This window comes from Muscardinus avellanarius (genome assembly GCF_963383645.1).
Source record: "Muscardinus avellanarius genome assembly, chromosome: 4".
Lineage (NCBI taxonomy): Eukaryota > Metazoa > Chordata > Mammalia > Rodentia > Gliridae > Muscardinus > Muscardinus avellanarius.
Window position 1 is genome coordinate 118,590,332 of NC_137789.1, and position 20,828 is coordinate 118,611,159.

General features: G+C 52.2%; 1 protein-coding gene across 2 annotated transcripts in view; it reads left to right on the forward strand.

The window, feature by feature from the left end:
- Positions 1 to 20,150, forward strand: part of ADAMTS14 (ADAM metallopeptidase with thrombospondin type 1 motif 14) — a gene marked incomplete at both ends in the record, with an annotated part of 72,269 nt that extends 52,119 nt beyond the window's left edge. For both annotated transcript variants that reach the window (XM_080693992.1, XM_080693991.1), the window contains 12 exons: positions 1,519 to 1,667; positions 3,461 to 3,636; positions 6,152 to 6,285; positions 6,654 to 6,777; positions 7,705 to 7,785; positions 10,928 to 11,091; positions 12,405 to 12,573; positions 12,934 to 13,066; positions 14,624 to 14,831; positions 16,820 to 16,949; positions 17,641 to 17,751; positions 19,657 to 20,150. In XM_080693992.1, the coding sequence (XP_080550118.1) occupies positions 1,519 to 1,667; positions 3,461 to 3,636; positions 6,152 to 6,285; positions 6,654 to 6,777; positions 7,705 to 7,785; positions 10,928 to 11,091; positions 12,405 to 12,573; positions 12,934 to 13,066; positions 14,624 to 14,831; positions 16,820 to 16,949; positions 17,641 to 17,751; positions 19,657 to 20,150 (2,073 nt within the window). The remainder of the gene's footprint in view (positions 1 to 1,518; positions 1,668 to 3,460; positions 3,637 to 6,151; positions 6,286 to 6,653; positions 6,778 to 7,704; positions 7,786 to 10,927; positions 11,092 to 12,404; positions 12,574 to 12,933; positions 13,067 to 14,623; positions 14,832 to 16,819; positions 16,950 to 17,640; positions 17,752 to 19,656) is intronic.
- Between the last annotated feature and the right edge of the window lie 678 nt (positions 20,151 to 20,828).

Below are 20,828 nucleotides of genomic sequence, written 5' to 3' on the forward strand. Positions count from 1 at the left end.
GCAAGCAGGAGAGCTGAGAAGGTGTTAGCATCAGCTATAGCTATAGGCACCTACCCCACTACCAGCCTGCCCTCTGACCTGTGAACTTTGCCCCAGTGAGGTTTAGCCTACTCTTACCTGTCCTGCTGGGCCTCTCCTGGGTTTGTGCCTTCACAGATGGATGGGGCTTCCTGTGGCCCTGGACACAGTGGGCTCCAAACCTGGCTGGCTTTCTTCTAAGATGGTTGTATCTATGCCAGGTCTTTCTACTTCTTACGTGTTTTCGGGTATTTTCAAAGTTCAATCCCTGCTCCCTCCCATTAGAGTTTTACATGAATAGTTAATCAGTGATCCTCAATTTGGGCTGCATATTTGGAATCATCAGGGAGCTTTAAAATTCTCCGCCCCTAAATTTAAATGGGCACAGAGGACCTTTTTGGGGTAGTGGAAATGTTCTGAAAGGTTGCAAGATTCTGTATTTATGAAAAGTTATGCAACGAGAGCCTTTTCTGGTATATCCTCATAGCTTCTCAAAGCCCTTATGCCTAACCAGGTGTGAGGGGAGGATCGCAGGTTCAAGACTAGTGAGTGACAATTTAGCAAGACCCTGTTTCAGAGGAGAAGGAGGAGGAGGAGGAGGAGGAGGAGGAGGAGGAGGAGGAGGAGGAGGAGGAGCAGCTCTTATACCTAGAGATTCTGACTCAGCTGATTTAGGGGAAGCCTAGGCATTTGGAGTTTTAAAGTCCCTCAAGGTGACTCCAACGTTAAGAACTACTAGGCTCATCTCTTGAGAAAAACCCAGAGAGCTTTGCTATCTTTCTTCCATGTTACCCTACAGCATGAGGGGAGGAGGGGGTTTTTTAACTGAGCCCTCCTTTGACTGTTTGACCCTCTGCTCAGGGCTTTGTGGGCTTTGGAATAGCACCATTTAACAGGTGAGTTAACCTAGTCTCAGCAATGTGGCCACAAACAGCTAACAATGGCTGAGCTGGGATTCAAACCCAGGCCTCTGACTTGATGTACACATTCCCCTATGGTGTGGACAGACCTCCCTGAGTGGCTGGCTTGCCTCCCAGTAACATAGCTGCTTGCGGCCCCTGGAAGGTGATTTGAAGTACAGAGCCAAGATCAGCTCTAGACAGCGTGGGAAGATCGTGTCCTTTCTCCCCTCTCAGCTCTGTATTTCACCCCGTGGCAATGATAGAAATAATTATGCATCTGTTAATGCATCTATTATCCTCATCAGTCTTGCTGAATACTGTCTGCCATTTCTGGGGAGCCATGTGCATGGGATATGAACACTCTGGCTGGTGTACAGCTGAGGACTAGGCTCAGAGAGGCCAGCCCTTTGCCTGTGGTTGCTCAGCTTGAGGTAGGGGTGGGAATACGTGTAACCCCAGGCTTGTTCTCTTAACATCTCTTCCTCTGGGCTCCCCTATGGTGTCACCAGCTAGCTGTTCCTTGTGCCACTTGAGCACCCTCCGTGGCAGCTCCGCTGCAGTGGCCTAGGGTGACCTCATGTCCTCTGCTCCGCCCCAGTGGTGCTTCAAAGGTCACTGCATCTGGAAGTCGCCGGAGCAGACTTATGGCCAGGATGGAGGCTGGAGCTCCTGGACCAAGTTTGGGGCATGTTCTCGGTCATGCGGAGGTGGAGTGCGATCCCGAAGCCGGAGCTGCGACAACCCCCCGTGAGTTTGCTCGGCTGGGGATCCCCCTCCCTGGGGCTGGGGTCTTGGAGGGGAAGATAGTGGGGAGACAGAGAGCAGGAGTGAATGGTCTCAACAGATGGTTATGTGTTATATGCATGAGGATCTGTGATTGATGGGAGGAAGAGGGGATATCACTGCTATCAGCATTCACCAGTGACCGGTCAGGTCACTGCGAATGTGTCCAAATTAGTGATTCTCAAGTTCTTATGGGCAGAAGACTCCCCAGAGAGTCTGGGTGGGACCTAGATTCTGTTAGTTAAACACGTCCTCCCATGATCCTGGTCCTCTGGTTAAACTTTAAGTGGACACTGATCTAAATGTGTTGGCACATGACTCCTGAGTTTATTTTCCACCACATGAAGCAAAACTTCCTTAAGTTTTTCTTAACTTACCTCTCTAATATTGAGGCCCCCTGCCCCATCCACATTCCAGCACTCTGGGGAGACCTCTGTTTATCCTTCTCATCCCTGCTGTAGGGTCTTCTCCACTACTATGGTTTTAGAATTTCTGAGCACCAGCTCTCTGTGGTCCGCACTCCCATCCTCGTGAGAGATGGGGGCTGGCCGAGGCTGCCAGACAAGTCAGCTGGCCCTAGGGACCCCCACACAGACAGGGCCTGGCCCACCTTCCTGGCACTGAGTGGTTTGATGAATACTGTAGAACGGGACCACAGGGCTGCAGTAACTCTAGCATCCTCATAGTAGTGGACACTCACATCCTGCTGTTCATCGGCAGGGATGGGGAGCTCACTACCTATCAAAGTCATCTCTTCATTGTTAAAGAGCTATATTGACCTCCTACAGGTGGGCTGCCTTGTCATTTTCTTCTGTGGGAGATAAAACAACCAAGGTGATAGGAAGGCATAGTGGTACCCGCTCCACTGAATCACCTTGCAGTTATACTGACAGTTATCCTCTTGATCAGAGCTACCATTTATTGAGCTTCTCGGTAATAATAACTTTATTTTATGAGGCTTATATGGAATAATACAGGTCTTCAGCACTATGGCCAGTAAAGATTAAGCACTTAATAGATGACAGCTGCTGCTGTTTTTATTACAAATTATATCAAACACTTTGAGTTAGGCAGGATGCTAAGCACTTCTGTGCAAAGCCCTTGTAATTCTCTCACAATCGGTGAGCAGAATATCTCCTGCACTTGGGTACTTTGTATCAATAGTCTTACCTAATCCTTTTCACTTGATAGAGAAAAGAGTACATAGATTGTTTTACCATACCCCTTCTTATCATTCTTCACAGATGCACCAGGAGGTAAGTAACAGAAGAGCTATGATGGTCTTTTTCTTCAAGGGGAAACTGAGGCGAAGCCAAGCCAAGTGACTTAAACAAGGCTGCACGGCCAGGGCTTGGAGCCAGCACCTGATTCTGAATCCAAGTCTCCTGACCCCTCCTTAATTTCTGATTATATTAAATGGAAGTAGAAGCAAATAGGAGTAGTTGGGTCCTGCCAGACCCTGTGTAATGGCTGAGAAATAGATGGGGAGGAGTAGACTGACACCAGCCTGGCTGGAAAGGGTTCATCAGCCCCAGTGTCTGTCTTCCTGACCCCCTCACCCTCGCACACTGTGGAATGGTGGTATATATTGGAGGATCGAGTGCTCAAGGAGGGACCTGGAAGCAGCCATGCTGAGGGGCACTCTCTAGTTTATAAGTTAGTACAGTCCTCATGATGCCGCGGCAAAGGTCGAGCAGCTCCTGGAAGCCCCTCCCAAGCCTCACTAGCCAGGTCGCCCACTTTCTCTGTCCCTCCAGCCCAGCCTACGGAGGCCGCCCGTGCTTGGGGCCCTTGTTCGAGTATCAGGTCTGCAACAGCGAGGACTGCCCAGGGCCCTACGAGGACTTCCGGGCCCAACAGTGTGCCAAGCGAAACTCCTACTACATGCACCGGAATGCCAAGCACAGCTGGGTCCCCTATGAGCCTGAGGACGGTGCGTGGCCCGCTCCCCACACCCACCATGTGCTGGTATCTGTGGGGCCTCGTGTTCCCAGGCAGGGCCTCCCTCTCGGGGAGGTGCCAACGAGGATGTCACATTGGGGAGTCTGTGCAGGCCTGCGCATCGTGTATTCTGGGTCTGCTGTCTCCACCAAGGCAGTCCCTCATTTGTATGATTCTAATGGCAGTTTTCTGGCAGATGTGAGGAGCATGGCTCGAGGAGGGGGTGTTGTGTTTGGGGGTGCTGCAGAGGCGGCGATGGTGCTGGGGTTGGGGCTGATGCCTATGGGCATCTGTTCTTCCTGCATGGGCAGGTATCCATCCTAAAAAGGAGGTTGCAGAGAATGCAGAAACATTGTGCCCCTTGGAAAATGGTAGGTTGGGGCTGAGATGACTTACTGGAACTTGTCCCTAAGCCCTGCTGTCCCAGAGGCCTCCCAGTCCCAAGAAGCTCATTATCACACACGCCAGGTTTTTCGGTCTCACTGATCGGGTCTTCGTTTCAGCGGTCACTGGAGGTGATTTGAAAAGAAGGCAGGCAGGAGCCTGTGGGATCTTCATCCTGACCCTCCAGGTTGCCCAGGAGCAGAAACTGGCTTTAGAATTCACACAAGGTTCTGAATTTTGAGCCACACTGGTACCGGTTTCCACCTGTCTTGAGTACATACACTGAGGGTTCCTGTAGCAGCAGAGGACGGGTGAGGGCCTGGGATTCCTAGCCTAGTCTTGGAGCCTTCAGGCTGGAAGGGCCCTTGCCTCACCTTCCATCCCACCTCTCCCTTGCTCTGTGTCCTTCCACTGGCCCAAGCTCTTTCTCTTACTTGGATTCTTCCTGCTCTGGGGATCTCACTACTCCCTTGACATTGTTGGCTGACTTCCATTGCTGCCCAGACCTGTCTGCCTGGGTGAACTCAGGATCCTACTTGTCCTCTGGAGGGTTGGAGCCCCCAAGTCCAGGTCCCACTGTGAATGGCTCCCATGTAAGAAAACCAAGGTAGTCTTGGATGTGTGGCTCCAGGGTGGAGCCCTGAATGCTATAGGCAAAAAGTCTTCAGGTATCTTGGGAGCTCAGGGACTGGAAGCAGGAGCCAGACAGGTCCCTTACAAGTGGGCTTTCCCTGGAAGCATTCCAGCTCCATTCAGAAGCCAAACAAGCAGCAGAGGCATGGGGAGGGGAGTGCCTGGGGATCCGTGGGGCAGCTGGACCTTGGACCTTTTCCCAGGACTTTCAGACAAATTCCAGGAAACTAGCTAAGCCCCCAACCTCGCTTTTTCTAAGAAGCCCTGTAAGTGTTTATATGTTCCCTGGAACCTCCATTTTAGGCCATCAGCAGCCCAGATAAAGACGAGAGCATTTCATTATTAGAACAGGAAAAGGGTCCTCTGCCCTCTCAGACTGCCACTCTATTTACAAACACAATCCAGACCACCACTCTGACTGATTTTCACGCTGTCTCGTGATGTGTGTAAATGTGTGAAGATGTGCAGTCACACAGCAGAGTGCCTGGTGGGGGATGTGGAGGTCAGAGCAGGACGCAAGCCAGACCATGGGATGAGAGGCTGGCCTGCTCGCTGCTGCGCCCAGCGTGTTCCTTACCTCTGACCCTTGGTTTTCTCCTCTGTCATGCTAGATCCTACCCCACTGGGGTGTTGAGACTGTTAAATGTGTTAACTCATGAAAAGGAAGTGTGTGTGTGTGTGTGTGTGTGTGTGTGTGTGTGTGTGTGTGTGTGTGTTTTACTAGGGATTAAGCCCAGGGGCAGTCTACCTTAGAGCTATACCCCCAGCCCAATTTTGTTTTTATTTTGAAACTAGGTTGATGAGAGTTTCACTATTTGCTGAGACTATTCTTGAACCTGTCTCAGCCTCCCAAGTACTAGGATTACAGGCATGTGCCACAACGCTCAGCTCATAAAAAGAATTTAAAGTTGTGTATCAAGGGTGTATATAGAGGCCAGGCATGGTGGCCCACGCTTGTAATTACAGCATTTGGGAGGTGGAGACGGGAGGATCGCAGTTCGTGGACAGCCTCAGCTACTTAGGCCCTTCGCAACTCAGTGAGACCCTGTTTCAAAAATAAAGAATAAAAAAAAAAAAATAGGGCTGGGGGTGTAGCTCAGAGGTAGAATGCCTCTGGGTTCCATCTCCAGTACTGCAAAAAAAAAAAAAAAAAAAGGTGTATATAGGTTTTGGGAACATCTCGTACATAGTAAGCATTCACTAAGTGTTAGCTTATTATTACTATTATTATTATGACACTTGGTTTTTCTCAATAGTCCAGTGTGGCATTATATTGGCCAGGGATGATGAAATTGGGAACTGAGGCTGGGAGAGATTATAGCATTTGCCTCAGGACACAGGCTAATCATTAAGTATGCAGCTAGGATTTTAAGCCCTGGTTTCACACATAGTGCTCCCGGGCTACCCAGAGCTGGCCCCCAGATTGAATGCTGGGTGGCCTGCTTTCTGCAAGCCCAGCTGGGGGCTCAGCACAGTTCCTCTCCCTGCAGACTCCCAGAAGTGTGAGCTGATCTGCCAGTCAGAGGACACCGGGGATGTGGTATTTATGAACCAGGTGGTCCATGATGGGACACGCTGCAGCTACCGGGATCCTTACAGCGTCTGTGCCCGTGGTGAATGTGTGGTGGGTGCCCCTCTGAGCCCTCCTGGCTCTTGGAAACTGGAAGGCTATAGTACCACTCTCTGCCCCTTGGAAAGATAAGCACGGGTATACCTGTGGTGCTCAGGACGCCGCTTGCTCCTCAGTACCGCCCTGGGTTCTGGAAGGGGCTACTTGCTACCCAGATCCATCAGACAGGAGAGGAGTTAGCTACAATTGCACCATGCAAGGCTTAAGACCTCGCTTGGGTTGCATGGCGAGTTTGCAGGAGATCCCTGTGCTAGAACACCTGTCTGCTATGGTTTCCTTCTTGGCCAGGGCCGTGGGGACCAGGGAGGGACCCAGGGGCTGCTGTTAGGAGGCTGAGCCTCCTCCCCCTTACCTTGCCTCAGCCCGTCGGCTGTGACAAGGAGGTGGGGTCCATGAAGGCAGATGACAAGTGTGGCGTCTGTGGCGGTGACAACTCACACTGCAAGACTGTGAAGGGGACGCTGGGCAAGGCCTCCAAGCAGGCAGGTGAGTGGGGCTGGGTGTCCCTCGAGGCCCTCCCTCCCTGGTCTGTGCATGGTGGGGTGGGGGGTTCTGAGCCTGTCTCCAGACTTCTCAGGCTGCCCTGAGCATGGAGCCGGAGGCAGCTGCTCATCACTCCATCTTCTGGGCATGCTGTGCCCTCCAAGAAGCATTGTGCTAGGTAACATGTCATAACAGAAGCCCAGACATCTCTCTGGCCCTGGGCTTGTTGATGGGGGTGAGGAATCAGATAGATTAGGAAGGGTGACCAACACTGCACTGGGAATTCCTCTTTCACCTCTCATTTGTTAAAAACCTAGGTATGACACCTCCTGCTTTGGGCTCCTAGTACCTTTGAACTCCCCACTTCCAAACTGACCAAACTTGTGGAAAAGAATCAGATAGTAGTTCTTTACATCTTAGTGTGAACTAGATGTCCTCCCCTGGGGGCTTTTCCAGCTTTGCCTTGTCTGTCATTGTGTGTGGCAGGGGAAGGTTGGTGACTCTGAGAAAGACTTATTCCCAGGCCTTGAACTGGGGAGGGCTGGGGCCCAAGAGAGTCATGGGGTCCTTCATGGCCTATTTCATCTGGATCCCCCCAGTGAGGAGGTGTGAGGAGAAAGGGGAAGCTAAGGTGAGAGGAGTGTAAGGAGGGGAAGGGGGGAGTGAGAGAAGAGAGTCAAGAAGAGAGTCTCCCGTGCTTGCTTGCACTTGCATGCAGAGCTTATGGGCACGCAAAGCTGTGGCGTCTCATTGGATCTCCCCAGCATCCCGGTGGATCAGGTCCCTCCTCAATTTTACAGATGAGGAAACAGGTTTAGAGAGATTCTGTGACGAACTGGGATGTTTGTGATTCCCTGGTGGAGGTGGGGTGCTGGGCAGTGGTCCACTCCTCAGGGTGCCTCTGTTTTTCCGGATCCCTTTCTGTGGTAGCAGCTGTCAAACTGGTGCAGATTCCAGCGGGTGCCAGGCACATCCAGATTGAAGCACTGGAGAAGGCGCCCCACCGCATTGGTAAGTGCTTGGTGCTGGGAGGGACGGGCCCTGCCCTCAGGTCCAGGGTACTGGGAGAGAAGAGGATAGCATCCCAGTGTAGGTAGAATTTCACAGATCGGACAGAGAGCACCTTTTAATTTCTAAATTTATGCAAACTAGGTAACCTGTTCATGGTTCAAACTTCAGAAAATCTAAAAGGAGACCTAGGGAACAGTCTCCCTCATACCCCTGTACCCCAGGGGCAGTGTCTTTCCCAGAGGCCACCACTGTTAAATATTCTTCTGCACATAGATGGCTTTTAGAGGAAAATTGTTTTCACAGTGTATCAGTCAGCTTTTGCTACATAACATATCACTCCCAAAACATAGTGACTCCAAATAACCACTGTTTCTGAGTCATGGTTCTGCAAGTCACTGGGTCTGGGCTCAGCTGTGAGGTTATACTTCCTGCCTGGATAGACCTATGCCAGTGCTGTCAGCTTGTAGGGCTTTGAGGAACTTCTGGGTCTAGAATGTTGTGGGGTTGGTACTGGCTGTCAGTTGGGCTTATGTTTATCAGGTATCATGTGGTCCTTAGCAGGAGAAAAAAAGCAAAAGCCCCAGAGTGCAAACACTGTCTCAACTTGCATCATTTTCTAATGTCCCATTCATCCCAGACACATGGTCAAGCCCAGATTTAAAGGGTAGAAAACCAGACTGCCTTAGTGGGAGAAATGGTGACGTCACAGTGCAAGGGGGCATTGTATATTGGAAGAGAAGGAGTTTATAGCCATTTCTGCAGTCTGCCACATTGCCCTAAACTACTCTTATATAAACTATATATATATAGTTTAAAGCCTCTTGGAGAACTTACATGGCCTCTCTTTGGCACAGCTGTGGCTGACTCCTCACTTTCTGCTTTGGACAGTACCTGGGATGGCACTGTGCTCACAGGCAACAGGTACAAGTGCAGGCTGAGGCCCAGGTGGACGTACGGCTCTGATTTACCCACAGGGTGGGGTAGTGCCGGTCTGAGTTCAGGACCCATGTCCCAGCCCCACACCCTGGCCAGCCACACCCCTTTGATATGGGGAGCATGCTTTTGGAGGTCACTGGCTCAGCTAACTCCTGTCCACTGTACCTGCAGGCTGTGGACAACTGTGCAGGAATGGGGGTGGGGAGGAAGGGGCTTGGACTCAGATGCTGCTCCTCCTGCTTCCCTGGGGCAATTCTGTAATATCAGCAGCCAGCTCTTTCCACTCTCCTTGGAGCCTAGATCCTTAATATGTGTAGGTGGGGAGCATTTTCTGTAGCTGACAGGTCAGGGAAGAGGCTGCCAGCACTGGGAGCAGGTGGAGTGTGGGTAGGTGAGGTGTGAGAACACTCAGGAGCCTGGAGGGGTGGGGAGGTGCGGCGGCCCAGAGTTGAAGCCTGAGGTCCGCTCAGCTTGCACAGTGCTGTGCGTAGGGACAGGTGGGCTCAGTGTGTGAAATGGGTGCATGAGTGTTTGGGGGGGTGGGTGCCACTGTATGTGTTCTCTGCAGATGCTCATGTCAGGGGGCAGCCTTTGCAGTGAAAGCCAAGGCTCTGTCCAAACTTAAGCCCTGTTTTCATTTATTATTTAAGTCTTACAACAGTCTATGAAAGAGTCTTAGATCTCATTTTGCCTTGGGGAAACAGAGGCTTAGAAAGGTTAGGTAGTTGCCCAAGGTGCAGAGCAGGCCAGTGGCAGAGGTGGGTCTGGAGGATAGAGTTGATGATAGATAGTTGATAATAGATGCTACATAGATAGATGCCAGACTCCCTAGCACCCCAGAGTGAGGAGCACACAACCAGGCATCTGTGATGGCTGTGGGGAAACTGGGAGCTGGACTTTGCCTGAGGCACTTCTCAGCTCCAGCCTAGGCAGGCTGGGGGCTGAGAGATGGGGCGGCCAAGGAGGAGGTCTGGGTGAGCAGGGTAGTGGTGGGGGCCTCTCCTCCCCGCTCACCCATTTCCTAGTTCCCCTTCGCCACCATTTGCTGCCTCTCTGGAGACCTGGCCTCTGGGATCGCTCCATCCCCAGCCAACTGTGTGTCCAGGGCAGACCGCTGCCCCTCACAGAGTCCAGGTTCCCGTCTATATTACTAATAGCCCAGGCCCTAGGGTATGAGCAAGGATTCTGGAGAGTCGGCAGAGTGGCTGGCATGCAGTTAGGTCTCAGATCCCTAGCTCTGAGGTTAGTTACCTTCATTTTAATCTAGATAATGGGGCTCTGAAGTGCCTCCCTCCCAGACACCTCAGGGCTCTGGTCCTCCCCTCCCCACCACACTCTGTAGCTAAGGAGCTGGGGTCCTGGCCGTGGCCTTTCCCAACCTCGGTTGCTTCCAGGGTGGGCCCCAGGGGCCTTAGCCAGGTGTCTGCACCTACACATCTGCCCCCACCTGCCCCCAGCCTCTCTCAGTAACAAACTGCCAGGCACTCACTGACTGGGACTTTAAGAGGTAGAAATTTACTAATATTTTCGAAGCACCCTCTCTGTGCAAGTGCTTGGTCAGGACACTAAGGTGGAGATGTGCTGAAGGGCACCTATCAGTCACTGCAACAGTGTAGAGTCAGGTGCTTTTCAGTGATCCTAGTGATAGCCTAGTGCACGTCACACCCTCTGCCACACTCTCACCTGTAAGAACTCCTTTTGTTGCCTAGAAGGCCTGCAGAGGGTGGGGTACCGCTATTACCCTCTGGGGCAGCTGCCCTAGGTATTGGATATAGTCATTATTCCCATTTACAGATGGTGAAACTGAGGCATTGTGGGGGACAGCTACGTAACTTCCCCATGATGAGTCTGAGAGTGGAATCTGGACTCTTAACCTCTGTGCTCTGTCACAGATGCTTCAGGGAAGGAAATCAAACAAGGCTTCCTGGAGGAGGAAGACCAGGCCAAGCTTTCATAATAGGTAGAGGTTGGTCAGTCAGGAAGAGGGGAATGTGGCGACGGTAGGAGCAGTGGTGTGCCCGCATCCAGAGGCAAGACAAGTGTGTGTAGGGGGCGTTGTGTTGGCCTGATGGACAGGGCTCAGGTGGGAGGGTGGCAGGTTGATGGGGAGCCCCTTCCCATGTTGACACTGGGAAGGCCTTGGTGGTCATACCTACCTCCCCCTGTGTGGGGAATAGAGATTTGTGTGACCCTCTCCCCCGGCCAGTGGTGAAGAACCAGGTCACGGGGAGCTTCATCCTCAACCCCAAGGGCAAGGAGGCCTCGGGCCGGACCTTCACTGCGCTGGGCCTGGAGTGGGAACACGCGGTGGAGGATGCCAAGGATAGCCTCAAGACCAGCGGGCCCCTGCCCGAAGTCATCACTGTCCTGGTGAGCCCACACCCTGCGGTGGCCCTGCCGCGCACTGTCTCCACTGCCGAGCCGGCACCAGGCTAGTGGCCGCAGCTTCAAGGCCAGCTTCAGCAACTTAGGCTCTCAGCGCTTTACCAAGACTCTATTTTAAAGTACAAAATAAAATAAGGCTGGAGTATAGCCTGGAGGTAGACTGTCCCTAGGTTTAATTCTTAGTTCCATTCTCACCCCCACACATACACACATACACATATGCACACATACAAGCTGGCAGGAAGAGCTGGACGCACTGGCACATGCTTGTAATACCAGCTGCCCAGGATTCTGAAGCAGAGGGATCCCAAGTGTGAAGCCAGCCTGAGCAATTTAGTGAGACTCCATCTCAAAAATAAAATAAAAGCCAGGCGTGGTGGCGTACCCTTGCTTTCGGGAGGCTGAGACTGGAAGATTGTGGTTTGCAGACAGCCTCAGGTACTTATTGAGGCCCTCTGCAACTTAGTGAGACCTTGTTTCAAAATAAAGAATAAAAAATAGGGTTAGGGGCATAGCTTGGAGGTAGAATGCCCCTGGGTTCCATCCCCAGTACCACAATCAATCAATCAATCAATCAATCAATCAATCAATCAGCTGGGGGAATAGCTTAGTGGTAGAGCACTTGAACAGCATGTATGAGGCCCTGGGAAACAAATGGTACTGAGACAACTGTATATTCACAAGCAAAAGAATGAAGGTAGACCCCTACCTCACACTATTTGTAAATATTAACTCAAAATAGATCAAAGACCTCCATATAAGAGCTGAAACAATACAGTTCTTAAATGAAAACATAGGGACAAATCTGTATGGCCTTAGATTCTTAAGTATGACACCAAAAGCATAAGCAACAAAAGAAGAAATAGATAAACTAGATTTTATCAAAACTGAAAACTTCCGTGCATCAAGAAGTGGAAGGCCCACCCACAGAATGGGAGAAGACACTTACCAATAACATATCTTGTAAGGGCATGACATCTAGGTTATGTTTCTTATCTATCTTCTAGGGTCCAGCAATGAGAAAAAGAGACCTTCAGATATGGGTCCTGCTCGCATTAGAATGCAGGTCCTTGGGAGGGAAAAGCCAGCATGGGCCCCTCTGGGGCCTGGCACACAGCAGACTCTTAGTTTAGGGAGCAGGAATTTGTCACTTAGCCACTGATGCAAATGCCCTTACTGCCCCATGTAAGCCATGCCCAGAGTCATCCCTACCCCAGTCCTGACCCTGCATCCTTCTCTTTGGCCCTTCTCCCCATCCCCTGCTGATCCTGTGCTGCTGCTGCCTCATCTGCCCTCAGCTGCTCCCCCCAGCCGAGAGCGGCCCCCAAGGCAGTCTGGCCTACAAATATGTCATCCATGAGGACCTGCTGCCCCTCATTGGGAGTAACAATGTGCTTCTGGAGGAGACGGACACCTATGAGTGGGCACTCAAGAGCTGGGCACCCTGCACCAAGGCCTGTGGAGGAGGTACCTGCTCCCCTGACCCTCCAGCCCTTGTGGGGGCAGCCCAGGGCCTGAGGGAAGGGAGGAGACTGGAGTGTGGTGAAGGTCCTTGGGCTGAGGCTTGGGCTGCTGGAGAGGTACTCAGGGCAGGCCCTCTGCTGGTAGGAGCTTGCCTGCTGCAGGAGAGACAGCCATTCAAAGCCACTTGCTCACCAGTGCTGCTCCAGGAGCAGGGCATGGGGCTGATCAAGGAAGGCATTCTGCGGAAGTGGCTTGGGCAGGAGGGGGTGAGAGGCATAGAGGGAGATGGGATGGGCCTCTAGACTTTCAGAAGATATCCTCCCCAAGGGCCTGAATCAGGCCCACAGCAGCTACCACCCACAGGGATCCAGTTCACCAAATACGGCTGTCGGCGCAGGCGTGACCACCACATGGTGCAGCGACACCTGTGTGACCACAGGAAGAGGCCCAAGCCCATCCGCCGGCGCTGCAACCGGCACCCATGCTCCCAGCCCATGTGAGTGCTCCAGGGCTCCAGGAGCTGGGCCCCGCCTACCAGCAGTTTCTTACTGGGCTCTGTGTTCCCTAGTGATGTTTATAAAAGTACAGTAGATTGTGGTGCTTCCCGGTCCCAAGCTCTGGGCCAGGATTCTGGGATTCTCCAGCATGAGAACAAAGGCTCTTTTGAGCACAAGTTCTTGGGACTATTTGGAGGGACTTTCAGGGAGAGGCAAGGTGGATGGCTTGAGGAGGATTCAAGGTCAGGCCTCTGAGACTATGGTGGATCCAGGTCCAGAAACTCCTCAGCCTCTACCTGGCTTCCCTTTGTCTCCCAAGGCAGGCCCAAGGGCCGCTTCCTGTAGGGACTGAAGAGGGCCTTGTCTGTCATCCTGCTTCCCCAGGGATCCTTCCTGGGTGGGGTGGGTGCTGGCTGAGCCTCTGAGCTGACATTTGCTCCTATGTCCTTGGGTGGGGAAACCCCAGGCTGAGCCTGTGATCAGGGGGCAGGGGAGGAGCTGGTGGCTACCCCTAGGGTCTGCTGTGGCCCTCCTGTGCCAGGCCCAGGCCGTGACATGCAGCTCCTGTGCCAAGGACGGCATGGTCACCAGCCCTCTGTGCTCTCCTTCCACTTGACCCTTTATGCTAGCATTCAGACTTACTGTCTTGTGGGGAGCAGGGAGCATGTGTGCTGGGTGAGCGCTGCCTGGGGATTTTGTATTTCATAGCACTGGGATTCAACCTAGGACCACCCCACCACCAAGCTGTGTCCCCAGTCCTTTTTATTTTTTATTTCGAGACAAGGGTCTTGCTAAGTTGCTGAGTCTCTCTCTCTGAGTTTCTGAGGCTAGCCTCAAACATGCGATTCTACTCTACCTCAACCTTCCAAGTAGTAGGATTATAGGCACGCATCCCCGCACCTGGCTTGGAGTTTTGTTTTTTTAAAGCAAGGGATTAACTTTGAAAACGTGCCACAAAGAGCTCTGACTTACTAAAAAGACATGTCAGAAGACAGACAGATTGACTTGGCTTGGCTCAAGTCTAGCTCCTCTGATGGTGGCTGCTTGAGATGCGAGCGGAAGTCACTCAGCTGCTCAAAGATATTTGCAGACCACCAAAGGAGCTGCTGGGATGATTCTGTGGGTGAGGATAGACATTGTAATAGTGCTTTTTTTTCTCCATGGGAGGAGATACCTTTGGTCTGTTTCGTGTACTGCTATGATGCCTCAGCACCAGAATAGTGCCTTCCAATAGCAGGCACTCAGATCTTTATGGGATGTTGAAATAATACTAACTTGGAGAAGAAGTTAGTCACCAAGACTTACTTAGTAGCTTACCCAAGGACATACAGGATTTACATATGCCTCATGCCACTTTTGTAGATGAGGAGGTGGAGCAATAGAGACTAGTGGCCTCCCTGAGGCCGCACAGCCAGGCAGCTCCCGAGCCTGGTAGACAGTTGTCCTGTCCCAGAGAATCCTGAAGCCCCCGCCCCCAGGGTGAGAGGTGACACCTAGGAGGATGTGTCTCCTTTGCTCCCCTTCCCCCTCCACCTTTTTTCCCTGTCTGTCTCCAGGTGGGTGATGGAGGAGTGGAGTGCCTGCAGTCGGAGCTGCGGGAAGCTGGGGGTGCAGACTCGGGGGGTACAGTGCCTGCTGCCCCTCTCCAATGGCACCCGCAAGGCCATGCCGGCCAAGGCATGCCCCGGCGACCGGCCTGAGGCCCGGAGGCCCTGCCTTCGCGTGCCCTGCCCTGCTCAGTGGCGGACGGGAGCCTGGTCCCAGGTGAGTGTCCTCAGGGGGAGGGAGGCCTGTGGGAAGGAGGGGGTGTAACGTGGTGAAGACTCTGAGGGGATTTCTGGCACTCCCTGCAGGCAGAGAACTTTTGTCTGCATCTCTCCCTACACCTGATCGGGCTTTCCTTAAAACAAAGTAGAATGCTCCTGTGTCTACTGGGCATGGTTCTGTGTTGGGCCTTTACATCCATATACGTCCCCTTTTAGCTCACACAGCACCAGGAGGCCTGAACACATATCCGTGTGTCCCAGATGAACAAACGAAACACATGCTTACATTCCAGAAATATTTACCGAGTGCCAACTACATGCCAGGCATTGATGCCAGGCATTGTGCAAGGAGTGCTGGGAACTCAGTATGAGCCAGCCAGGCAGGATCCTCGCCTTCCTGGACGCCCAGTCCAGAGGACGTGAGGCAGTAAACCAGTAACTGAAGTAGTGCTTTCAGGTTGCAGCTGTCACTGTGCAGGGCGATGGGATGTGACCAAGGACAATGGCAGAGGGCGATCGGGGAGGGCCTGCTTGAAAAGTGCCTACTAGAGTACTTTTAAAGAGCCCAAAGTGGTACCCACTGGAGCAGGGCTGGGGATGTAGCTCAGTGGTATAGTGTTTGCCCAGCATGTGGGATGCCCTGAGTTCTATCCCCAGCACTGAAAAAATAAAAATAAAAGACAGAATCCCCCAATCAACTCATGAAGATTTTATGTTCTCCCAAACATATAACTTCCTTTGTTTTAATATATAAATAAAGATTTCTGATGCTTGAAGGCCTTAGAGATAAGATAGATGATAGAACACACAAACCCTGGTGACACTGGTAAACAGTCAAGTGTTGTGGCTATTGTCGGTCATTATTCATCCTGGAAGGATGGGCCATGATTGTCCCATAGTGCTCTGTGACCTTTATGTCTCACTCAGTGGTCACAGGCTCCGGGATGACAAGTTGAGCTCTTCAAGTTCTTCCCCATCCTGCTACAAGAGCCAGTGCCTAAAAAGTGACCCAGTCACATTGGCTAACCTTGCTTTCCCACGGTCTCTGCCCCCCATGATCCACTTATCCCAGTAAGAATGTGTCAGATCCAAGGGCCGGTGAGTGTAGCAGCCCTTGCACCCGCTAGCCTGTCCCCTGCCCCTTGCTCCCACACCTTTCTCTCATGGGGAAAAAGACACCACGAGCATCTCTGTGTAACCCGATGTTGGGTAAATCGAGTCATAACATGATGGAATCTCAGGGCCAGGAGGGCCCACAGAGACCCTGTCACTTAGGTTTGTCGGTTTATAGAGTTCAAAACTGAGCCGGTGGGAGAGCAGGCGCCACAATCTAGGCTCCTACAGGCCCTGAAAGTATTATCAAGTAAGCCACCCTGCCCAGGTCACACAGGGGAGTGTGGTAGAGGGATACACAAAACATTTATGACTTTTTTTTTTTTGGTGGTACTGGGGTTCCTGGAAGCCCTTCTACCTCCGGGCTACACTCCCACGGGCTACATTCCCAGACCTATTTTTTAATACTTTTTTATGTGGAAACAGGGTCTCTTAAGCCAGCGCGGCTGGCTTTGAACCTGCGCGATCCTCCTGTCTCCGCCTCCCAAGCACGGGGATTACAAGCGTGCGCCACCACGCCCGGCCCATACACAAAACACTTATGAACCTGCGTATGGACAAGATGCAGGTGGTCATAGCTGGAATAGGTCGTAGCTGGAATAAGTCCCCTCCTGAGCCAGATATTCTTGGTTGAGGTTGTGGAAGGGCCCGTGGGATCTTAAGCTTGGAGCAGCGGCTATTTGTCACTGATGGAGGGCGAGCTGACCACGTGGGGTCCTGGTGAGGCTAGTTAGAAGCAGTCTTTGCATCTCTGGGCAAGTGAAGGTGAGGCACCCTCCTTTATATCCTTTCTGTCATTGGGCTTTGACTGCACTCTGAGCTCACTGGCCCCTCCTGTCTTTCCCTCCACGTGCCCTGATGCTCCTATGGCAGTGCTCCGCCACCTGTGGAGAGGGCATCCAGCAGCGGCAGGTGGTGTGCCGGACCAGCACCAACAGCCTTGGGCAGTGCGAGGGGGACAAGCCGGACACCGTCCGGGTCTGCATCCTGCCTGCCTGTGGAGGTGAGCCAGATGGGATGGGAATCCTGGTCCAGCTCCTCTGTCCTCAACCTCACACTCAGCCCTGTCTTGCATCTTGGCCCCAAGTACAGGTTGAGCATCCCTGACCTGAAAATCTGAAATCTAAATGCTCTAAAATCCCAAACTTTTTGAATGCAGACATGCTGCTTCAAGCAGAAAATTATACAACATGAGGCTAGACATGGTCAAAATGCAGGTGCACAACTTGGAGTTTACTCAGCATCCCCAAGGGAGAAAAGACCCTTTGTCTTTAACACGCAGACTTTGTTTCATTCCCAAAGTTGTGAAAAATATTGTTTGAGCTCAGGCACAGTGATGAAAACCTGTAATCCCAGTGTTTAGGAGGCTGAGACAGGAGGATCACAGGTTTGAGGCCAGAATGTGGTAACTTAGCTAGACCCTGTTTCAAAATAAAGAGGGTAGAGGGTGTATCTCAGTGGTAGAACACCCTTTGGTCCAGTCCACAGTACCCTCCCAAAGTGTAAGATTACCTTCACATTGTATAAGAAACAAATTTTGTGTTTAGACTTGAATGCCCTTCCGCCAAGATATCTCAGTATATATATGCAGACATTACAGAATCTGAAAACATCTAAACTGAAACCTTTCTGGTCCCAAGCATTTTGGATAAAGGATGCTCCTCTGTACTACAGCTGCTTCTCCTTGCTCGCAGGAAACCTCCAGAACTCTACGGTGAGGCCTGAGGTCCAGGAGCTCGTGACTCCAGAGGGACAGTGGGTTCCACAGTTGGGGCTGCTGCCTCCCATGAACAAGATATCATCAGGTAAGTGTAGCAGTGGACTCCTCCCCTTCCCCAAGCCTTTCAGGCAGAGCTGAGCCTGCTTGCAATCTGTCTTGTGGCCTCAGCCTCCCTGAGCCTCCTAGGCCACAGCTAGGAACGGGGATGGTGCTCACCTTGTCCGTGACCCCTTGTCAGTGATTCCAAAACACTGAAAGCTTTTTTTCCTAAGTTGGGTGAAAATTCCTTTGGTGGCAAAATCTGACCTGGCCTAACAAGAGATCACTTACTGTTTTGCTATAGAGACCTTGCCATATTTGGTTATAAGGTGATATCTCAGAGCCCTTTGAGGATGTTATATAATATAAATATACAGGGTTTTCAGACCCCCCCCCCAATTTTTCAATTCTGAATCATATTTGGGTCAAAAATTTTTAAAAATGGATGTAATTGTATATAATAGTGAGATTCACAGTGATATATTCATATATGGTTCTACAATTTTTGGATGAGCACTTGTGGGTCTGAGCTGCCTTTCTAGGGCTATTGGGAGAATGAGATGAGAGAATGTTCCTGCCCAGTGGTCAGCTAACAACAGAATGCTTAGCAATCTCTGCGTCACACTCAGGAGAGCAGCAGTTCACCTTCCTGTCTCTCCATGCATTCCTCCCAGGAATAAAGGTTTGCGGAATGCCCGCTATATGGCAGGCTGATTCTATACTCCCTTCCTCATTTCCTCCTCTTGCTCTTTCTCACCCTCCCAAGAACCAGGGTCTGGCAAGATAAGTGGCAGGAACATCAGGCCCAACTTCTAGTTAGAGGACCAGGTGGCTGTGCGACCGTGTGCAGATCCCTTGGCCTCTCTGCCTCTGTGCTGAGGCTCAGGCTCAGCGAGTTCCTCAGCTTCCTTCCTCTTGCTCCAAAAAGCAATGTGGGGCCCTGATTCTGGCCCTGGAAGTTTGGCGCCATCTAGAGGCCATTGGCTTTCCATGTTCTCTGCTTTGTTCCCTAAACTTGCCCACCTTCCCCTAATCCCAACTCCCTCCAGCCTTCTTTCTCTGTATTCTGTCTAGACAGACCTACCTAAATTAATCACAAAAACACTTTATATGCTTTTGAAAGCAAAGAAAACTAGTATAGTGAGCACCCTCTGTGCCAGGTGGCAAATAAATGCTACTTGTAATTTAATGTTGGCATTCATTGGTACATGGCAGCACCATACCATTTGAAGGCCAAGAAATCGAGGTTTAGAAAGTTTGACTTGTTCAAGACTTCACCGCTTTTAAGTGGTAGAGCCTGGGTTTGAGCCTTAGTTTTCTTAATTCCAAATTCAGTGGTGGCAGGACTAATGATCCAGGTATCCCTGACGGGGCAAGATGTGGTGTGCTTGTTACATGTGTGAGCTCCCTGGACAAGGCCTGACTGTGGCTGGAGAGCTCAGAGTTCTTTGGGCAGAGTAGGAGTGGGCAGGGGCCCCCACTGCCATCCAGGATGGGGTTCTCTGCTCTGCTGCAGGTTCTATGGGGAGGGGGAGGCACAGGCTCTTCGTGAAGTTCCCCAGGTGGTTCTGTGGGCAGCCAAGTCTGGGGTGACTTGTGTGGGTCCTCAGGTTTCCCCCATATTGGGATCCCCTGGAGGGCTTTGTTCAAATGTGCTGGGCCCACCCCCAGAGTTCTTGCTGGGGCCCCAGAATTTTTATGCCATCAAGCTTTCAGGTGATGCTGCTGCTGCTGCTGAGGACCACAATTCCAGAGGGTTTAGTTATTTTTCAGTAATGAAGGGCTCTCTCCTGCCAGAGGACTTGGGGATTCCCCTGGGGAAAGCATCATGAATGTGGTGGAGATGGGATGGAGGGCAGGCAGGTGATGGGGAGAATGAGAGACGGGCCCATGTGCTAGGGCCACCTGGCTGATGGGTACCTCCTGGCCTTAATCCCTGTGCTGTGTGCAGCGGAGCCCTGCGTGGGGGACAGGTCCATCTTCTGCCAGATGGAAGTGCTTGGTCGCTACTGTGCCATCCCTGGCTACTACCGTCTGTGCTGTGAGTCTTGTACCAAGAAGGCCTCAGGCCTCAACACCAGCCTGGAGCCCAGCCTGGCCTCACCACCTCCATTCACGACTCCTGGGAGCCCTTTACCAGAACCCAAGGCTACTCCAGAGGCTGTGGAGCCCACCAGGGGGCCAACGGGACCTGAGGACCATCAGCATGACCAGTCCACGCAGCTCCCAAGACCACTGGATGGCAGCTCTTCAGTGGCTCAGCATCTCCTGTTCCCCCAGACGCTGAGCCCTGGAGCATTCGGGGGCACTTCTCCCACTACCACCCAGGGGGCACCTTGGGGCTGGACCCGACCACCAGTGCCGGCCTCGGAAGGTCAAGAGCATCCCAGGGAGGACCCTAGGCATCCAGGCACCAGACTTCCTGCCACCTCCCCAATGACATGAGCCATGCCACACCTATCCCACCAGACATGTTTACACTCTGTGCTTCCCCACCGTCCCCAGCTCAGAGGACACACACAGTGGGACAGGGGCAAGCACAGACTTCCTTTTAAATTATTTGCCTTCTTGATCCTGTTTGGGGGCTATGACACCTTTACCCCATGATCGTGATCTTGTTTGGGGCTGTGACACTTTTGTCCCATGACAAGGGGTGGGAAGATCAGGGAAAGCCCTAACCAGAGATACCTCAGCCCGCAGTCCCCAGACTGGACCTCACAGGTGCTCCTGTGTTTGAACACCAGCTAAAACCCCCTCCCCACAGCCACTGGGCCCACGCAGGTCTGAAGCTCATTCTGGGGGCCATCAGGGTTGCCTGCTTTCCTAGGATTTGTGGGGATCCCTGTGAAGGGCCCAGGAAGGCAAAGCAGGGCAAAGAGGAAGTGGGGGGCTGCTTGCAGGGCAGGCAAAGGAAGGGGCTGGGTGAGTTTGTCAAGGAAGCTCCCCGCTGCAGGAGCAGATGGGGGTGAGTTGGTCTCAGGCCCAGGTCCTTAGCCGAGGGCCCCATATGGCTCCGCTTGCCGAGGTCAGACAGAGGTCAGCTCACCTTTGCTAGGTGGTGGGCAGTGTTGGTGACCACACTCTGCGCCTGCAGATGTCACTACTGCTATTTATGGTGACTAC